The sequence below is a fragment of the Pseudopodoces humilis genome, chromosome 4 (assembly GCF_049639895.1).
Source record: "Pseudopodoces humilis isolate 2021_Gansu_Grassland_sample_001 chromosome 4, ASM4963989v1, whole genome shotgun sequence".
NCBI classification, from domain to species: domain Eukaryota; kingdom Metazoa; phylum Chordata; class Aves; order Passeriformes; family Paridae; genus Pseudopodoces; species Pseudopodoces humilis.
Genome location: NC_142203.1, coordinates 61,178,885 through 61,197,383, shown reverse-complemented (window position 1 = coordinate 61,197,383; position 18,499 = coordinate 61,178,885). Strand labels below are relative to the sequence as shown.

The 18,499-nt window shown below is 40.3% G+C and overlaps 1 protein-coding gene across 1 annotated transcript; it reads right to left on the bottom strand.

Annotated features, from left to right (window-relative positions):
• Positions 1–14,120: 14,120 nt before the first annotated feature.
• LOC148184514 (uncharacterized) lies at positions 14,121–16,544 on the bottom strand. Its single transcript, XM_088054641.1, has 3 exons — positions 16,530–16,544; positions 16,188–16,424; positions 14,121–15,650 (listed from the first exon to the last, which is right to left on the bottom strand). The coding sequence occupies exons 1-3, from the start codon at positions 16,542–16,544 to the stop codon at positions 14,121–14,123; spliced, it is 1,782 nt and encodes a 593-aa protein (XP_087910767.1).
• Positions 16,545–18,499: the final 1,955 nt, after the last annotated feature.

The following is an 18,499-nucleotide window of genomic DNA, read 5'->3' as shown; positions in this document are numbered from 1 at the left end:
AATTTTGGATCAATACATCTTGAATGGAATAGATCATTTTGACACAGTGTGTATGACACAGGCAGTAGCTAGCAAGTGGCTGGCACATTTTTCCCATGCAAAAGGTGTACCATTGGTGTTGTTAGAGTGAAGTGGAGGAGTAGTGGCCTCAGCTAGAAAAAATTAGCCTCTCAGCCCAGAAAACAGTGAGCTTTGAAGGACTTGTTTGTCATTTAGGGTTAAGACAACTATGGAATAAGAAGAGAAGGGTTACTGGTGGTGAGTTTCTGGGTTTTCTTTCTTTGAGCTCCAAGAAATAACTCACCTAAACCAGTCCTTGAGTATTTTTCAAAGGAAGCATTGGTCTTCAGCTCTGCTTTTGTATGGTTGTATAATTTAGTTAAAGGCAGATCATACGCCTAGAAAGCAGAGGAATAGAGTATGATTTGTGACTCTTATGATCTATTAACTATGTTCTAGAATAGCTAAGAAGTAGCTAAAAGTTCTTAATCAAAATCAGGAATTAAGATGAGGTGTAGTAAACTACCTCAAGTAGTGTTGAAACAAAATTCTCCCTAAATTCTTCTTTATTCTAGAAGCCTTATCTTCCAGGAACATCAGCCCAGCAAGAGATGGGACAGCTACACTACTTGGTTTGCAAGAATGAGTTTTATCCAGATTGATTTTGTTTGATTGTTTGGTTCTTTGGTTTGTTTGGTGTTTTTGTGGGGCGAGTATGGATACCTACATAAGATTAAATAAGAGATAATTTTTTAGCTCTGAAGGAGATATGTTAGTTCTTTATAGACCAGGATTCAAAACTATCCATGATTATGTAGTAGTATGGATAACTACCTCTATATGATGTTCCCTTAAAATATTTCCTGTTCTGTATCCTTCTTTCAGGCACCATTTTCTTTAAGCTTTTAGTTTGGAATATGGGTATCTGGTATAACACCTAGTTCTGTTACTTATTGAATCTATTCTTTTCAATTAAATCTTGTCATAAGCAATGGGGACTTTGCTGTAGGAGTGTGTATGTATTATTCTCACACACCAATATGTACATTAGCCAGAATGTAGTATATGTACATTTTCAGAATGTATTTCTTTAAGATGTCTTCAATATCAAAAAAAGTTGTGTTATGAAGTCCTCCAAAACAGGTGTTTCCTATTCCACTTTGCAACTTTTCTTTGTTTTAATAATATTTAATACTGAAAAAGTGCAAATTTTCCTGTATGTGTAGGATTTCTTTACACTTCCCAAATAACAGCTTAAAGAAACACAGTTCTAAGGAATTCTAGATGGGGATGTTTTTAGTACTAATTTCTTTCTTATTTCCCATCAGCAAACTTTGAACTTTTAGTTGTAGTTGGAGTATGCCCAGATATAATGCTTACAGTCTAAAGCACTGATTCTGCATGTGATGTTGAATGGGGAGAGCCACAGCAAAGTCAGCAATACTTAAATGGGTACACTAGTCTGTCTGCTAGTCCTAAACTAATTTTGTCACAACTTATTACAAGAATTGGTATAAAATATGACTGGATGTACTGGGAAAACCAAAGAGGAATGAACTGGAGACATGTTATTAATCTTTAATTCTTTTTACCAGTTATTTACCTTGTGTCACTGCAGGCAAAAAAATCTCTCTAGGATGGTAGAAGATTGTGATTGTCTAATTTCTAGCAGATTTTCTGTTTCCTTTTGTTTTCATTTTAGACATTTTCTCAGGACTGTTTGGTATAAATCATGAGTTTCTACTCTGAAGTTCATATTTATACTTGGGAAATCTTCAGAGAATGTTTTTTACTTCAGTTTTGTAGCTGTGAAGAATTTAGGCCATGTTGATGGCAGACCTGAGTAATCTTTTTTTTCTTTTTTTTTTTTGGTGATGCTGGTGCACAAGACTTTATTTAGAAGAACAGAGATAATTCCTTTCCTTCAAGCTTCCTGAAATTACTAGGGAAAATAAAAATTATCACTCATGACATGGAATAACCCTTCATTACCTCATGCACCCTTCATATTCCTTGGGCAACCTGCCAAATCTGAAGTAATTTTAGCATTAAATTTTTGCTACTGACTTAATTTCAGAAAAAAAAAAAAGGAAAGAAAGAGAAAAGCAAACATCACAACCCCTCCAAAAAAAAAACAAACACAAAAGCCATTTGGAATAATATACAAGGATCCAGAAGTCAGACAAGTATAGGAGACATGTCACTGTGAATTCCAGTAATTCCACTGAATTCAGGTCTGAATTTTGCCTCATACATGTCAACACTAGTAATAATCTGGAAAACATCTTCCTATTTTGGAAGGAAGGAGAACTGTTCCTTGAGTTTTCATAATGTAATGATGGAGAAAAAAACCTGAAAATATGAATCTGTCTGAGGCACTGTGACCTCTAGGATTCCTGTGTGTGAGGTATATGTGGCCGTTTCACCAATGTATTTAACATTCCCCGTGGCACTCTTTGAAATTGTCTATTACAAAACAGATGGTGCAGTAGTTACTTTTTGAAGGGCTAGAAGAGCATTACTACATCTGGAATTAATCTTTAGCTCCCTAAACCAATAGATCACCCAGTTTTAAGAAGGCCTTCTAATATAATTGCGTTGCACAAGTACAGAGAAAGAATACACAGCTTTAAGGCAGAGTATAAGCAGTCCGGAACTATAATTCATAGGCACACAAGTCTTTCTGTTCAACTGTCTCATTTATGGGCAAGTCTTTTCTACAAGAATTTATTTTTATTGAGCAACATCAGTAAGTGAAATGTGTAACTTCTTCAATGAGATTTAAAAAATCCACAAATTTTCAGGGTTTGTATAAAGTATTTTTCTTTTCTGTTGGCAACTACAGTATTCTTTGAGGGATGACTTCTTTCATTTTTATACTGTCCTTTGCCCAAAAAGGTAGATCAAGGTTGTATTAAACTAAAATGCACAGCATTAACATTCAAATGAAGCCAGTTATGGAGTTTTTGATGATTATTAAGTCGTACAACACATGCTCTGAAGAATGATGGGAAAGGGCATTAGGGCACTCAGGGTTGATGCTAGGGTAAGAAGTATTTCTGCAAACTTCAATGCCAAAGGAAAGTGCAAGTTTTAACCCATAGAACATCATATTTGAAAGTGTCTTGTACTGAACTGCCTGGATAATATTTGATCTGGATTATTTAAATATTTAAAATATTAATTGTGTTACTTGTCTTGGGGAAAAAAATTGTGTTGCCAAAAATGCACTACTTTCTGCAAAGGTCTTGAATTTCTGTAACAAAGTGGTTATAAAGCAAGGAATTTGTAATACTACCAAATTAGATATCTGAAATAATGTTTAGAAAGATAAAATAGCTATTGTTCGTAGTATTTCAGTGGGTTAGTATGCTTTTCTGTCCTTCTTTGGTAAAGCACCTAGAACAGGGAGACATGGAAGGCTGGCAGATAAATAATGCATTGTTGGTTTACATTCCCAGATTACATTGTTGGCACTCTAATTATAATAATGTATAAGAATTTGAGAAACTGCACAAAGTAAGAAGCATTTCACAATATCAGTTTTTCTGTAGCCAATGGAATTCCCCAGGAACTACTCAGTTCTGTGGATGACAGATAAAAATGAAGACAAGTTCTACCAGTTCATAACTTGTAATGTCAAATTACATGTTGCAGCTACCTTGCCTTTCCATTCTTTATAATCATTGTACCTGCTTTACTCACCTTGAAAGGGAAGTTTTGCTGAAGTTTTTTACTGTTATTTCAGGTAAGTATTTCAGTTTAGTATCTTTATTTCAAGTTAGTGTCTTTAGCTGCCACTGGGGGCACACACAGCACAATTGTGACAGAATATTCTGCAAATGGCAGTCTATTTTGGGTTTAGATTCTGGCTATATGACATGGTTATTCTTTTGATATCTGTTAAAATATTGTAGAAGGTTTGCCTTCAATCTTTTCCTTACATTCAAGATGTAACTATAATATAGCTGGTTCTGTAGACTGCTGCACAACTTCATTAATTCTACACTTAGAGTCTAATATTTTCAAGTCATAGATTTGAAAATATTAAATTACTTTTATAAATACTCCAAAGGAACAGTTTTACAGTAAACAGTAAAAGTGTACCTGCTCTGGCCTTAGCAGGAGTTGGGCTGCAGCTTGCATCCTGCCTGCTCTCATACCCGCCTACTTGCCATCCGCAGGATCCCTGCTTGACAGTCTGCAGATGTTCATTATCACACTGTCCGCATATAAAACTGAATTAGTATTCTTATTGGAAGGATTCGATGCTTTTACTCACCTGTTTTGCACACTTCCAGGAAACCACACCTAGATCTTGACTGATAATGTCTCTCAATGAGGCTGATCAGAAAGGAATTATTTCCACCAGTGCATATGCCCTGGTCATATTCAACTCTTCTCTGTAATGGCTGACAACTGGAATGCTTCCTTTGTAAATAGGAAAGGCGTTTCTTCAAAAATATTATGTTCTGTTGAAATTATTCCAAACCCTGGAAAAAGTTTGTGTGATTAGTTCTGAAAGCCAGTCACTGGATACTTTTACATTTTAGCATGAGTCCATAGGGATTTTTTGAGAGAGAGAGATTGCGGTTCTGCAGATAAGAATGAGTTCTGTTTCATACTTAAAATTTATATTAAGAGCTATGCTGTATACTGGCATCCAGCTAGCAAATTCTGCTTACAACTAAGTAAATGGCATTGCCTATACTGAAAGTGAATAATGAAAGACCCTTGCACCATCTGTCCAATTTCTGTGTGCAAATCTGAGATGTTAAAATTTCTATGGCTTTGTTTTGACTAAAAGTTTCATTTTCTGTTAGATATAATGGCACACTTATCCACATGAGGGCACCAGTTGACATCTTATTCTCAGACTGGTGTGAAATCTGATTCTGAAATATACATATTTATCAATGGTCATTCTATCTTTACAGGGCTGGGGTAAATATTAAGCTTTTAAGTGTTACTGTTCTCCAGCTTTGGGGATTTTTTTTCAATTTTTAGGGCAGAAATATTTTCATTTTCCCTAAACTCTACATGCAGCAGAAATCTTGAAATATAGTTCAATCACATAGAGATATGGGGATGTTTTTAAAAGAAATAAAATCAAAATTATTTTTTTAGTTTGTCTATATAATAGAATCTGAGGGAACATTCATTGAAATTGGTAAACTTTATTATTTCTTATCTTTGGAAACAGAAAAAAATATCCCAAGGTTTTAGCTTCATTCTTATTAAACCCACAATAATATGCAGTCAACACCCATTCCAACACCCAAGCATACAATCAGGTTATTTTTAATATTTTATTTTTATATATAATAAAATTTTTAATTATTTTTAAAAAGAAATTCAAAGACTAATCGATTCTGTACTCTGGGTTAGGCTGAGGATTCAAGACCAAGCTTGTCCACTTCCTTTCCCTGCTGAATATTAACAATGACCAATGTACAGTACAGGAGCGATCTCATTTCCTCTCCCATCTCCTAAAGTGTCAGGCAATCAAAAGCACAAAGGCTTGAGATTTTCCTAGGGGACTAGCAGTCTGCATGCTGTAAGGAGCTATCAGTCTGTTACCCATTTAGATACCCAAGCAGACTGCAGGGTTATTTGACAGAGACAAGTGCACACAACATGAAGAGATGTAAAGGTTATGTTTCTTTGAAACCAATTTGACAGTTTTTTGAAGGAAGGAAAAACTTCAAAAATGCTTCAGAGTACACTCACAAACAGTTTTAGCTTTGTGAAGCTAATCTTTCTAGAGTCTAAGCTCTGGAAACCCACAGGCTTTTCCAAAGAATGATTTTGAAGAAGTTATCTTCTTCTCTTGGTTTCCCCTGGCCAAGCCTGATTCTCCATTGACTATTAGCATGAACTGGAGAAATGTGGGTTTGGGGACTGATCTTGGTCTTGGACCCTGGTGACAGAGAAAGAAAATAGCATTTTTTAGATATTAAAGTTATTGTGGTAAAACAGAGTTCTCTGAGTGGAGTGGAGAAAGCCTAGGAAAATTTCTTCTCAACAGAAAGCCCACAGGGCTGGAAAAATCAGAAAAGGTGTTAAATTATCCTCAGTCTTTATTGAAGCATAGATACAGATACAAGCATGTTTTGTAGCATGAGAAGTGACCTGAGCATTGGAACAGGTACTAAAAAATTGAGAAAACATGAATCTACTGAAAATCCTGATGCAAAATGTTGACTTAATAGCCCATTTCTTTTCTAAAAAAAAAAAAAAAAAGGAAAAAAATAGCCAGTAAGTGTTTCAAGTGTTACGATAGAAGAGGTTCTGCTTGATCCATAAAATATTTGATCAGCTATCTAGAAGTCTGGATTAGCTGAATATGTATTCATCATATGAAAAGCCTAATGCGTTGGAAACAGCAGAAGATTTCTGAGATTCTTGATAACTTTTGGCACAAGTCAGACCTCAATTTAGCTCAATGTATCTGATAGGAGAAAAAAAATTGTGTCCTTAGAGAAGATGACAAACCTAATGATGCATAAGAGAGGACCTGAGATTTCAGCATGTACACTGAGCCAACAGGAATAAGGCAGAAAATGTAGCTTTGTTGTTGACTAAAACACTGAGAGGGTCAGTAGCCTAAGCACTCTGGGAGTGTTCATACCTGAAGGGAATTGTAAAGTTGATAACATTCTGTGTGCCAGGATTTTTGGCACATGTGAGTCACAGCCTCTTACATCTAAGTAGTACAAACAACTTAGATAAACTTTCAAAGTCATTGCAGGAACAACAGAAACTAAGAAAAAGATGAAAAACAAGAGACTGTAAAGTGAAGCTGTAGCACAGAGCAGAAGCAACTCTGGCTAGAGTAGCAGTGATTTCTGTAGGAAGCTTCTGAGCAGGGATTTGTCAAAAAGGATAGGTGTAGTGTGATCTACTTTTAGCTGTCCAATATAATGACCCTTAATTTATTACCTAGGTTGTTCTTATAGTTAAGAGATACTGACATCTTCAGATAGTGGTTCATGTCTTTTATGCCAGTCTAACTTTGACACTTATCCTGGGTAAGATATCTGCTGTTTAGAGGCAACTGTACAGTTTCACTGAGTGTAGAAGGATCATCTGGGACTAGATTAGACACAAAAATTTTAGACAGCCTAAGTTAAGTGAGATAGTCCCATCAATTTCTAGGTGGTGGTTTGCATTTATACCTTGTGTCAGAGTAATGGTGTCTTCTGCATAGAATCATAGAATTATTAAGGTTGGAAGATACCTTTCAGACCATTGAGTCCAACCGTTAACCTAATAGCGTCATTTTTCACTGTCCCCAAGTGCCATATCTAGACATTGCATGGTTAACCTGATCTCCTTCTCTAACAAGGTGACCCAGTTGTGTATGAGGGAAAGGCTGTAGAGGTTAATCAAGCAGGACCTGCCTGCTACATGGCTTGTAATTCTGTATAAGAAACTTATAATACTTGACCTGTCTCATATTTGGTACATGGAGACCCAGGTGCTAAAAGTAACACACAAATAATGACACCAGTGTGGCACAGGAGAAAGTGGTGATGTAGACAGGAGTCCTGATGCATGCAGGCTTTGAAGACACAGGCATCCTTGTACTGGCAAGTGGTAACTCTGGAAAAAATTTTAAAGTAATGACAGGAATTATGTGTGATGTTTTTCTTGACTCCTCTCTCTTCCTAGTAAGTATTCAATGAGAACATGGATCTTTCTGTATACCTAAGAGCTCCTGTTCCTTGGCACATTGATGCCCAAATAAGAGTAAGTTGGTTCAAATGGACAGTTTCCTAGACTGAATCCAACTGTGCTAACAACATGAAGGTTCCATGATACAGGACCTAAAGTTTCCTAAAAGGCTCCTGATTTTCCAGTGACATAATTGAAGTAATGATTAATATTAAAATTAATGGGAAAAAAAACCAAACTCAACAATATGTTTATTAAAAGAGTAATCTTTTCATGAGCAACAGCACTAACATGTTTTCCATGTGTTAACTCAGATGATTTACCATATCTCTAGATATCTCTACCATGGATATCAGATAGTGGTATGATTGGTAAAGATATTGCAGTGAGCTTCAGTTCTGGAAACCTTTATCAAACTGCCTGCATTTAAGTGTCCAAGCAGAATTATGATGCTCTGCTACCTTTTTTATCCCCTCCCAGGCACAGCCTCAAGGCAGACTTTTGGCCTTCACTTCCTCAGTCTGGAGTTCTTCTGCACTTCTCAAATTTTTACTTTTTATTAATATTTAAGCAGTTACAAATTAAATATAATATATTTATAAAATATATATTATATATTAATATAATAATATAATATTAAGTACAATAATATTGCATTTAACAATAATATATACAATAACAATTTATAATAACATAATACTATATAATAACACATACAATACATACAATAATAATACACTGACAGGGATCTGCAACCTCTTTTTCCAGGCGGCAGTAGGACCTGAACATAATTGCTTCTGCCTGGGGTTTGATTTGAAGGACAGATGGCAATAGCTGTTTTTTCCCTACTTTTGCAATGAGTTTAGATCTGCTACAGAATGTTTCAGGGTGTGCCAAAAATGCTACCTGTAGCAGCTTGAGAGAAGCTTACTCTGTGCTTATGTACAGCAGCTTTATAGGGCTCTGCGAACTGCAAAAACTGATCTTTTATAAAAACCTGGTGACCCTCAGTCAAATTCTGCAGGACCAATACCAATGGCAAGTAAACATTGATTAAATTAAAAGAATGTCTCTGCCTTTCCAAGGGTGAAACCAATACCAAATTCCATTTTTTGTCCTGGCTGGCCAGAATTTAAAACTAATCTTAAGAATAATTTTTTCACTTCCTCTTAAGCCTATGCATTTAAGCAACAAGAAGTAAAAAGAACCAAAAATCTGAAGCATACAATGTCTGCTTATTGTATGCAGTATGGTATCTGTGGGCTTGAGTTTCACACAACTTTGTGTGCTTTCTTCAATGATGACATTTAATGGCCATTTTGAAGAATTTGCACTTTCAAAGTCTTTTCAAAATTCAGAATACCCTGAAACTATTGCAGATAACCAACTAGTGATTACCCCTTTTTTCATAGTGCTCAGATACACTTCATTCCACCTGCATGCTAATGATTACTGGCCTTGTATTAAAAGACTAACAAAAGCGTTTGTTGCCTGAGTAGATACTCTCTAATACAGAGTAACTACACGTGTAGCATTTTTAATTCTCTGAGTACTTCTGGTTAGTGTGGCCAGCCTCACAATCAGATGTGGTAACTGCTGAAAGATGTCTAGTCTCAGCCAAAAAACACTGCAGAGAAAGTGTATCAGTTCACCATGCAGCTGCATGGACACTGATGCCAGCTCAGGAGAAAAGGTATGGGTAGGAACTAGCAGCTGGAAGGTGGAATCATTTATTTCATCAGCGCTCATGGGTCTGCCAACTAAGGGTTGCCAACATAACAATGATATGTTAGTAGAAACTCACTACTGATAAAGTCTTTTCTTAGTCATCCATAAATTTAAGAACAGAAAACTGAACCCAAATTTTAAAAGAATACCAGATGTCTTCTGATTACATCAGAATGTAATAGTTCTGTCAAAATTAAATTCAAAGAAGAAACAGGTCAGAACTGAAGATAGGCACATTGTCAAAGAAATTAAGATTTTAAATTAATGAACTTGAATGCCTTTCATTTTGCTGTCCATGTACATCATCAGCTGCCCTACACAGCTGGAACCAGGGTGCTGGTAGCTCCAAGACACAAGCCATGATTTTGTGCAGACCTAGGAGTGGTTTCCTAAAAGTAAAGTGGCCCTATGTTTTGAGAATAAATCTAGACTCTGTGATTGGTTTGTCAAATTAAAGGCTCAAAAGTGGTTAGCTAAACTAAAAAAAAAAAAAAAAAAAAAAAGATATTTGGAGTTACAATCAGAACTCACTAGAATATTAAGTAAACTCCTAGCATTACACCAAGGCCTATGGATTACTCAAATAATCTGGAATAAAGCTTTCTCTGTAAAAGTAAATTCTCCAAAGTAGAGAATTATTAGGAATTTCCTTTGGGCTGAGTACTCAGACCTCAGACCTAGGAAATAAATGTGATCTGTAACAAACCTAATAGGAGCTCAAGTACTGTAAAGCCTCCTCCAGTGACCCCCAAGGTAACCATTCTTTTCCTCAGTGCTTCTGTTGCTACATCTTGAGAATCCTTCTCAAGACTGAGGGGAAAATGTCTCTTTTTAGACAAAACCTCCTAAGCTGCCATCTCATTTGGAGGGAGGGAGGGAGGGAGGGAAGGAGGAAGGGAAGTTGTAGCCTCTTTATTTCTAAGACTGAATAATACACACTGTTATCCACACATAAATTAAAATGGTTAGTGGAAGCCTGTATCTTACAAACCTATGTTTTTTACTTTGGACCTTACTTTTGGATTCAAGTATAGATAGAATGGAGATGTTTGTTATTTCTTTTTCAAAAGGTTGTTACTCAGTTTAGTGATGCTTTTTCTTTACAGCAAGATGAGGAGGAGTTGTTACTTAGAAGACTTAGATTTGTAATCCAGCATACATGTGACAAATCATATCGTGTACATGAGCAGCAGTGGTTTGTGAATCACTTCTACTGTGTTGTCTATTTTTCACTCTGTTGATCATGTGACAATCCTGGCTTGTAGATTCTTTTGCCATGTCAGAGAATTTGAAACTGAAAGTAACAGGGCAAGAATTTAATTCAAGTTATTTCTGATCTGTCTTAATATTATTATACCTTCTTTACCTGTTTCAGCCTGTCCCAATGCCCTTTAACTCAGCACAGATAAAGAAAGTGTAATACTTTATGCAAAGCACAGCACCACTTCAGCTGCACATGAAATGTGTGGAAAATTTTCACCTTGGTATTGCCTTTGTAAGTTGTTGAATGAGATTTGTCTTCTGTCTCTTCCAACAATGGATCTATTTCCTCCCTTTTTTTTTTTTTCGGTCCTTTTGTGCAGATAGGGCAAGTTATAGCACATTGGTTTTGGCAGCTATGAAGGAAAATTACTGTCCCCACATTCAAAGGCCAGTATTTGAAAGGACTGTATATAGATGAGTCATATATTACCATCACACAAATAAGACAGAAAAACACTGTCAAGAAGTGCTGGAAAGGAAAAGTAGAATATCTTTCTTTCAAAGACTTTACATTACCACTATTTCTAAATTTTCATCTTGAAACTTCTTCAGTTCTGGCTTGACCACTGTCAAAGATGTGGTTTGTTAAACTGTTGTTAAAGTTAGACTACTGCTGCTTCAGAGATTTTTCTACAGTTTAATAAATACAGAGGAAAGTGTCACAGCTTTAATTATAAGCATATATAGAGGGGAAATAGTGTAAATTATCAAGTACATTCTCTATATCATTCTCTAGGAGCTCAAGTATAGTAACAGCCTTTAAAACTACAGTATTTCCCAGACCATAAGAGTTTTCATAGTGGTGCTACTCCAAGAGAAAAATTTAAATATCATCCAGTAAAATGATGCAACTAAGTATCCTTTTTAAGACCAGTTTATTTAATTTCACTGTCATGCAGACTAAAGCAGCCTACATCACCGTAATGTTAAAGTTTAAACATACGTCAAGATGGAAAGAGGGCACAACAGCACAAAAATCCTGACAGAACAAGTTAACTTTCATGGAGGGTGTGATACTAAGGGATACTACATATACATATATATATATATGTACACACATACACACACACACACATATATATATACATATATGTACATACATATTTATGTGAGAAACATACTGTCTTTAAATGAGAAATATGGATGGATATTCACTGTGTATTGTCATGGATGTCTCCCAGAACTGGTGCATCTTGGTCACTGCCTCTAACCAGAGGTCATGCCACAGCCCCCAAATTCTCCTCCTTCCTCCTTGGTTGCTGGGGAGTTTGCACAAAAGTGGTCTCAGCAGATGAGCCTGTGGGCTCTGGCCTCCCCCAGGCCAAACCCAACCAGAGCTAATTTTCAGGACAGCTGCAGGATTTGGCTTTCTTGTGGATATATTCTTCTCCCTCAGTCTTGTTTATTTGTCCCTCGCCCTGAGGTAATTAAACAATAGTGTCACCGTTACTGTACCTCAAGTTCCATTGGGCAGCTTAAATCACAGTCCAAAGTTCCAGTCAAGTCGAGGATGGGTGGGCCTTGGTGGTCACAGCTTTTTTATATAGTTTTGTTTAATGGGCAAAACTGCTTCATTGCAATGCTTACCCATAACATTGCAATTACCCATAACATTTCAGTCTCTGACAGTCCTGATGTGCCCGTGAGTCCCTGTGAGGCTTTGGACACAGTGCCACATGACACCCCAAGCCCCACAGTGCAGAGACCTGGCTTTGGAGGGTGGGCTATGCAGGGCATAAGGAGTTGGCCAAATGGATGCAGCCAGGGAGTTGTGGTCAGTGGCTCCATCCCCAGGCTCCAAGGCTGGGCATGAGAGGTGTCCATCAGGGCTCTGCCTTGACACAAGGGTTCTTTAATGGTTTTGCCAATGACAGAGAGAGTGGATGGACCTTCCCCTCAGCACAGAGTTTGGAGGGGACGAGAAACTGAGCAGGGCAGGGGCTGAGGAGAAGTACTTGGGTGTGTGGATGGAGGAGAAGCTCAGCATGAGCTGACAATCTGTGCTCACAGCCCAGAAAGCCAGCCCTGTGCTGGGCTGCATGGAAAGAAGCAAAGAGCAGCAGATCAAGGGAGGTGTTTGTGTCCCTCCAGTCCATTTTTGCAAGACCCTACCTGGATCACTACATCTGTGTCTGGGGGCCCAAGCATAAGAAGGACATGTACCTGCTAGAATGTGTTCAGAGGAGAGCAACAGAGACCCGCTCAGAGCTGAAGCACCTCTGCTATAATGACAGGCAGGGCAGGGAATATGTTCCAATCCAGTTAGGGAGAGATGCCCCTGCCCAAACCAAGGTGCAAATGAGACCATATGATGATAACATGCAGATTTTATTTAATGTGAATTTTGTTTAACAAGAAATGTGAAGTTGAGGGATAGAAATAGGAAAGAGGTTTTAGATAGAGAGAAAGAGACCAGAAGATAATCAGATGGAACTAGAAGATCTTTAGGGCTCTTCCCAATCCAGAGCATTCTGTGATTCTAGAATATGTGTTTGTGTATTTAACTTGATATTATTATTATTACCATCAATATAATTATTATCATCAATACAATATTATCATCAATAGTTATTGTTATTATTTACTACTACTACTATTTATTTTTCTTTTTCCTGTTTGTCTTCTTTTTCTTCTTATTTGCTACTACTAAATGTGCTTCTACATCATCTTTTTCTTCTTTTGCTTTTTCTTCTTCCTCTTCTTCTTTAGTACTACTAATCCTTCATATTATTATTATTAGTAGTAGTAGTATTCCTGTTCTTATTCTTTTTGTGGTTTTTTTTGGTGTGGGTTTTATTTTTTTACTACTACTGTTTCATAAACCAAACTTTAATTTGTTTTAAATTAACTGTGTATGTTGCAATCCTGCAGTCTGCAGTGAGGTCCTGGGAGCAATACCTCCTGTCTGTGCCCATTCCTCATGGATAAAATCCCAAAGGATCAGCAGGTAATCCTTTCAAGATGAAAGGAAATGGCCTTTCCTCCAGGAAGGTTCCACCAAGGTAGGTTCAGCTTAAATATCAGAAACAATTTTTCCCTGACAGAGTTGTCAGGCATTGGAAGAAGTTGCTCAGGGAGGTGGTGGAGTCATTAGCAATGTAAGTGTTCAAGAGTTGTCCAGATGTGGTGCCTGAGGACATAGTTTTGGGGTGATGATGCTGGTGCCAGGGTGGCAGTGGGACTGCATGACTTTCAAGGTCTTTTTCCCACCCTGATGATTCTCTGTGATTCATTGCTGTCCCACCTGTCACCAACATCCACCTGGAATGCTGGTTTGGGGCTGGCCACATCAGTCTTATTTGGTTTTTGGGACACCCACTTGGGATGCTCCAATGCAGCCAGGTATTGCTGAGGCTGCAGGGACATGTCCAGGCAGATGCAGCTGTGTGGCTCCCTCTGGATGCTGGGCCAGCTGCCATCTCTGGGGCCCAGGCTGGAGCCAGCAGCAGACTCTAATCCTCGGGCTGCGGCACCACACAGGGGCAGCGGAACAGGCTGCACAGTGCCTGTGTGAGACGGGAGGGGTGTTTATGGTGGGGATCTGACTGCCATCTGAAGGTTTGGGCTCCCTTTTGGGGAGCTGAGCAGCTGGGGCATCTGCATGGGGCAGGGCCAGCCTCTGGCACCTGCTTCTTGAAGGCAGGACAAACTGCATATCCTCTGGGGGCTTGGGATTTCACTTGGAGGCGTGGCTCAAGTGCCTGACGCTCAACCCAAGCCTCTGGAGGGACAGGCACTTGGAGCCCATCCTCTGCAAAGTGTCCCGGTCTTTCCTCTCTGTCTTCTTCTTCAGATAGCTCAAGGATACTCAGATCATCCCACTCGTCCTCCTCCTGCAGCAAGGGCTTGACCCCAGTGCTGTGGACACTCACGTGTTGCAGGCTGTCCTGCCTGAGCTCTTTATCAGTGTCTTTTTTCCAGCTGGACTGCATGGAAGGTCTGTTAACCTTCCCTTTGGACACCTTCTGGCCAATGGAATCTTCCTCTTCAGTAAGCTCTTGGCCAATGGACTTGTCCCAGTCAGAGAGTTCTTGGTAGCTACTGACTTTGTGGGACAGCTCTTGCTTCCTGTATTCTTCCCAGTTAGACAGTTTTTGGGAGCTACCGGCTTCTTGGGATAGCACTTTCTCTGTACATTCTTCCCAGTCATAAAATTCTAGGTAGCTACCAGCTTCTCCTGGGGACAGCTCTTGCTCCATGCAGGCTTCCCCTGGAGACAATTCCTGGGAGCTCCCAGCTTCTCCTGGGGACAGCTCTCGCTCTGTGCAGGCCTCCCCTTGGGACAATTCCTGGTAGCTACCAGCTTCTCCTGGGGACAGCTCTTGCTCCGTGCAGGCTTCCCCTGGAGACAATTCCTGGGAGCTCCCAGCTTCTCCTGGGGACAGCTCTCGCTCTGTGCAGGCCTCCCCTTGGGACAATTCCTGGTAGCTACCAGCTTCTCCTGGGGACAGCTCTTGCTCCGTGCAGGCTTCCCCTTGGGACAGTTCTTGGTATTTGTTCATTTCTTGTTGTGAGAGCTCTGGGTCTTCCTCATCATCACACTGGGAAAGCTTGAGCCCCCCAGCCAAGGTGCCCTTCTCAGTCTCCTGTTCTATCAGGACTGACCCCCTGTCTGCCTCCTCCTGCTGCTCACTGAACACCTGGGCTCCCAATGGGCTGGGCAAGGGGCTGGGTGGGCAGCAGGGGCTGTGCAGGGCAGAGGTTGGTCTTTCTTCCCTTTCTACTGGAGCTGCTGCTTCCAGTTCTGCAGCCACGCTTTCCTCCAAGTGCCCCTGTTCCTCTGCCTTCTGGACAGATGCCTGGACCTCAGGCATAGCCTTGAGAACCACCTCAGAGGTGATGTACCTCGCTAAGTCCAGCAGAGCCTGGCTGCAGCCTGGGGGGCTGTGTGGGGCAGGGACTGGGCTCTCTGTCCCTGATGATGGCACCTCCTCACTGCCTGCAGGAGAATCCAGTGCCTTTTCGTCCTTGGGAGCCAGAGGCTCAGGAGGCTTCTCCTCCTCAGCAGCTCCAGCCAGGGCAGCAATGGCTGCTGGCTCAGCCTCCATGGGACTTCCCAGGGCAGGAGAGGTGCTAGGTAACTCACAGACTGCCTCTCCTGACACCTTAGTGTCTATTCTGCTGGAAGAGCTGGGTCTTTGCTGAGAACAAGTCTGGGCATCCTCATCATTCTCTGTGTGCAAGGGTTCGTCCCAGGTCTTGTAACTGACTCCTCCCCATTGGGACAGCCCCTGACTGCTCATGCTTTCTTCCTCTTGGGACTGCTTTTGGTCACTCTTGTCTTTTTCCCTTTGGGTCAGCTCTTCCACATTGTAGTCTTTTCCTTGGGATACCTCCTTGTCACTCTTGTCTCCTACCTGGGATAATTCTGGGTCTCTCTTATCCACTTCCAATTGGTACAAGTGTGGATGGCCTCGCACATCTTCCAAAAGAGCCAGATCCTGGCATCCATCCTCTTCCCACTGGGATAACTCTTGATGTCTGTCATCATCTTCATGCCAAGGGCACAGCTCCTGGACTGTCATGTTTTCTTCCCGGTAGTACAGCTCTTGCTGTGTTCTGTCTCCCCACTGGACTGTCACATCTACCTCCCACTGGACTGTCACTTCTTCTTGTTGTTGGTAAAACTCTTGTTCGCTTACTTCTTCCCACAGGCAAAGCTCTTGGCCATCAATATTTCCCCATTGGGAAAGTTCTTGATCCATATCATCTATCCACTCTTTGTCCATGTTGACAAAGGCCCCCTCCTCCTCAGCCTCTGACAGGAACAGGACTGAGCTGCCCTCTACCTCCAGCCTGCTGAGGGCCTGGTCTTCCTGCCAGCTGGGCAAGGGGCTGGGGGACCTGGAGTTGGGGTTCACCTTGTCCTCTTCCATCTCGGACGTCCTCTAACACAGAGGGATCCTGGGAGCCGCTTCCTCCTGAGATGACAGCTCCCACTGGTCACCACAGGACAGGCTCTGTGCCCCTTAAGTAGCCCCCTGGTGGGGTGGGTCTCTGCCATGTCACAAGGGCCTCTGGGCACCACAATATCCCACATCACCAAGGGTCCTGACACAATGCACCTGTGTCACAAAGGGCTATACCAAGCACCCCTTCAACAGACAAAATTACTGGAACTGTGGGTTTCTAGCCCCCTCATAAATTTGTCATCCAGCTTTGAAAATTATCAGAAACACCTCTGCCTGAATTAAGGTGCAAATGAGACAATATGCCAAAGTGAATAGTATGGGTTTTATTTACAGTAAATGAGAGGGACAGAGAGAGAAACAGACAGAAAGAGAAAGAAATAGAATAAGGGTGGCCACAAGAAAGAGAATGACAGAAAGAGATTAAGTAGAAAATTTCACCACTCTATTGATCCCAATGGTGTCCTGTTGATGTTCTCCATGAGGGCTTCTTGATGGTGAGGGACCCCAGGAAGCATCTAGTTCAATGGACTGATATATACTTGGGCTGGGTGGGAAGGCCCAGGTACCTCCCCTGGGGTTTGACACAGTCTCTTGCAGATTTCTCTCAATCTGTTACATCACTCTGCATCACGCGCGATTCTCCACTGCAAGGCTTCAGCAATGAGTCTGGGGAGAGCTTTGTGAGTCTTTGATGGATTATGACATGTCATCAGTGCCCCTCATGTGCATTCCTCATGAATGTGACCTTCCTAGGTTGCCCAGCTGAGGCAGTTTGTCTAAGGGAAGATGGGTCACTGATGTGCTGGGAATTCAGTACACATACCTAGAGTGAGGCATGACTATGAAGCTCCTCCGCTTTATTTCACAATCCCAGGCAGCTAGAATACCTCTAGTGGGACAGACAAATTTACCAAGGTTGTGGTAACAAACTGTTAGATATCGATAATATGCTGTAATAGATATTATAAACTGTGACTATTCCATGTTCAGTACCTTTACTGAAGGAAAATTTGCAACTAGGTAATTCTCATATGACTGGCCTTTAGCTCTTGGCTTTTATCAACAGTATTGGCCATTACAAGAGTGTTACATTTAGTCATGGGGAAAGAAGTTGCTGTAAACAGTCTCTCAGAAAAGGGATAGGGGCAGAATTGGTTTAAACTGACCCTGACAATGAAGTGGTCTCATTACAGGGCTCTGCAGCCAGAGCCCATTAAAGTAACCAGGTGCTTTTTCCTTGACATTTTTGAGACACTGAAATTTTATCAACATCAAAATAGACTGAACTGCCAGGAGTGTATCTGTAGATGTCAGTGACATCTCTTTCAATCTTGTTCTAATTCCACTGAGTATAAGACAGAAAAGTATAGGTTACTCTGTGGCAGATTTATGAAAAGAAAACAAAAATCTTAGTAACTCCATTATGTGCCCTGTTTATTTTAATTTTTCTCTTGCATCTCCAGGGTTTCCAGCTATAACAATTTCTGGGGGGGCTATTCTTCCAAGAACAATTTTCTTAAAGGGGTAAATGGAAGAGCAATATATATGTAAAATGAATTTTTAGTTTCCAGAGAGAAAATACTTTTTTTATCTCTCCCAGGAAACATTTTTTGTAATGCAAACATTCAACCTTTTGAATGTTCCAGATAATTGGATACCTGCTGTTACTTTGGGGATTACCCCTTCAAGATGCTATGGAAAATATTTTCCAAGTGGGATCAGGAAGGCACTAGAACAGGTTGCCCAAAAGGGATGTGGGGGGCCTTCATTCAGCCCATCTGAGCAAGGCATAAGCAGCCTCAGCTGATGTTGCAGGTAGTCCTGCTCTGAGAAGGTTCTTGGATTGGGTGATGTCCCACACTCCCTTCTAAAGTCAGTTCTTCTCTTAGCCTATTATTTTGAGGACTTACATAGAAAGT

Coding starts and splice junctions, on each gene's coding strand:
- LOC148184514 (XM_088054641.1), bottom strand. Junction 15,651..16,187: donor ACCGGGAAGAAAACATGACA/GTCCAGGAGCTG, acceptor AAGCCTCCTGAG/CCTCTGGCTCCCAAGGACGA.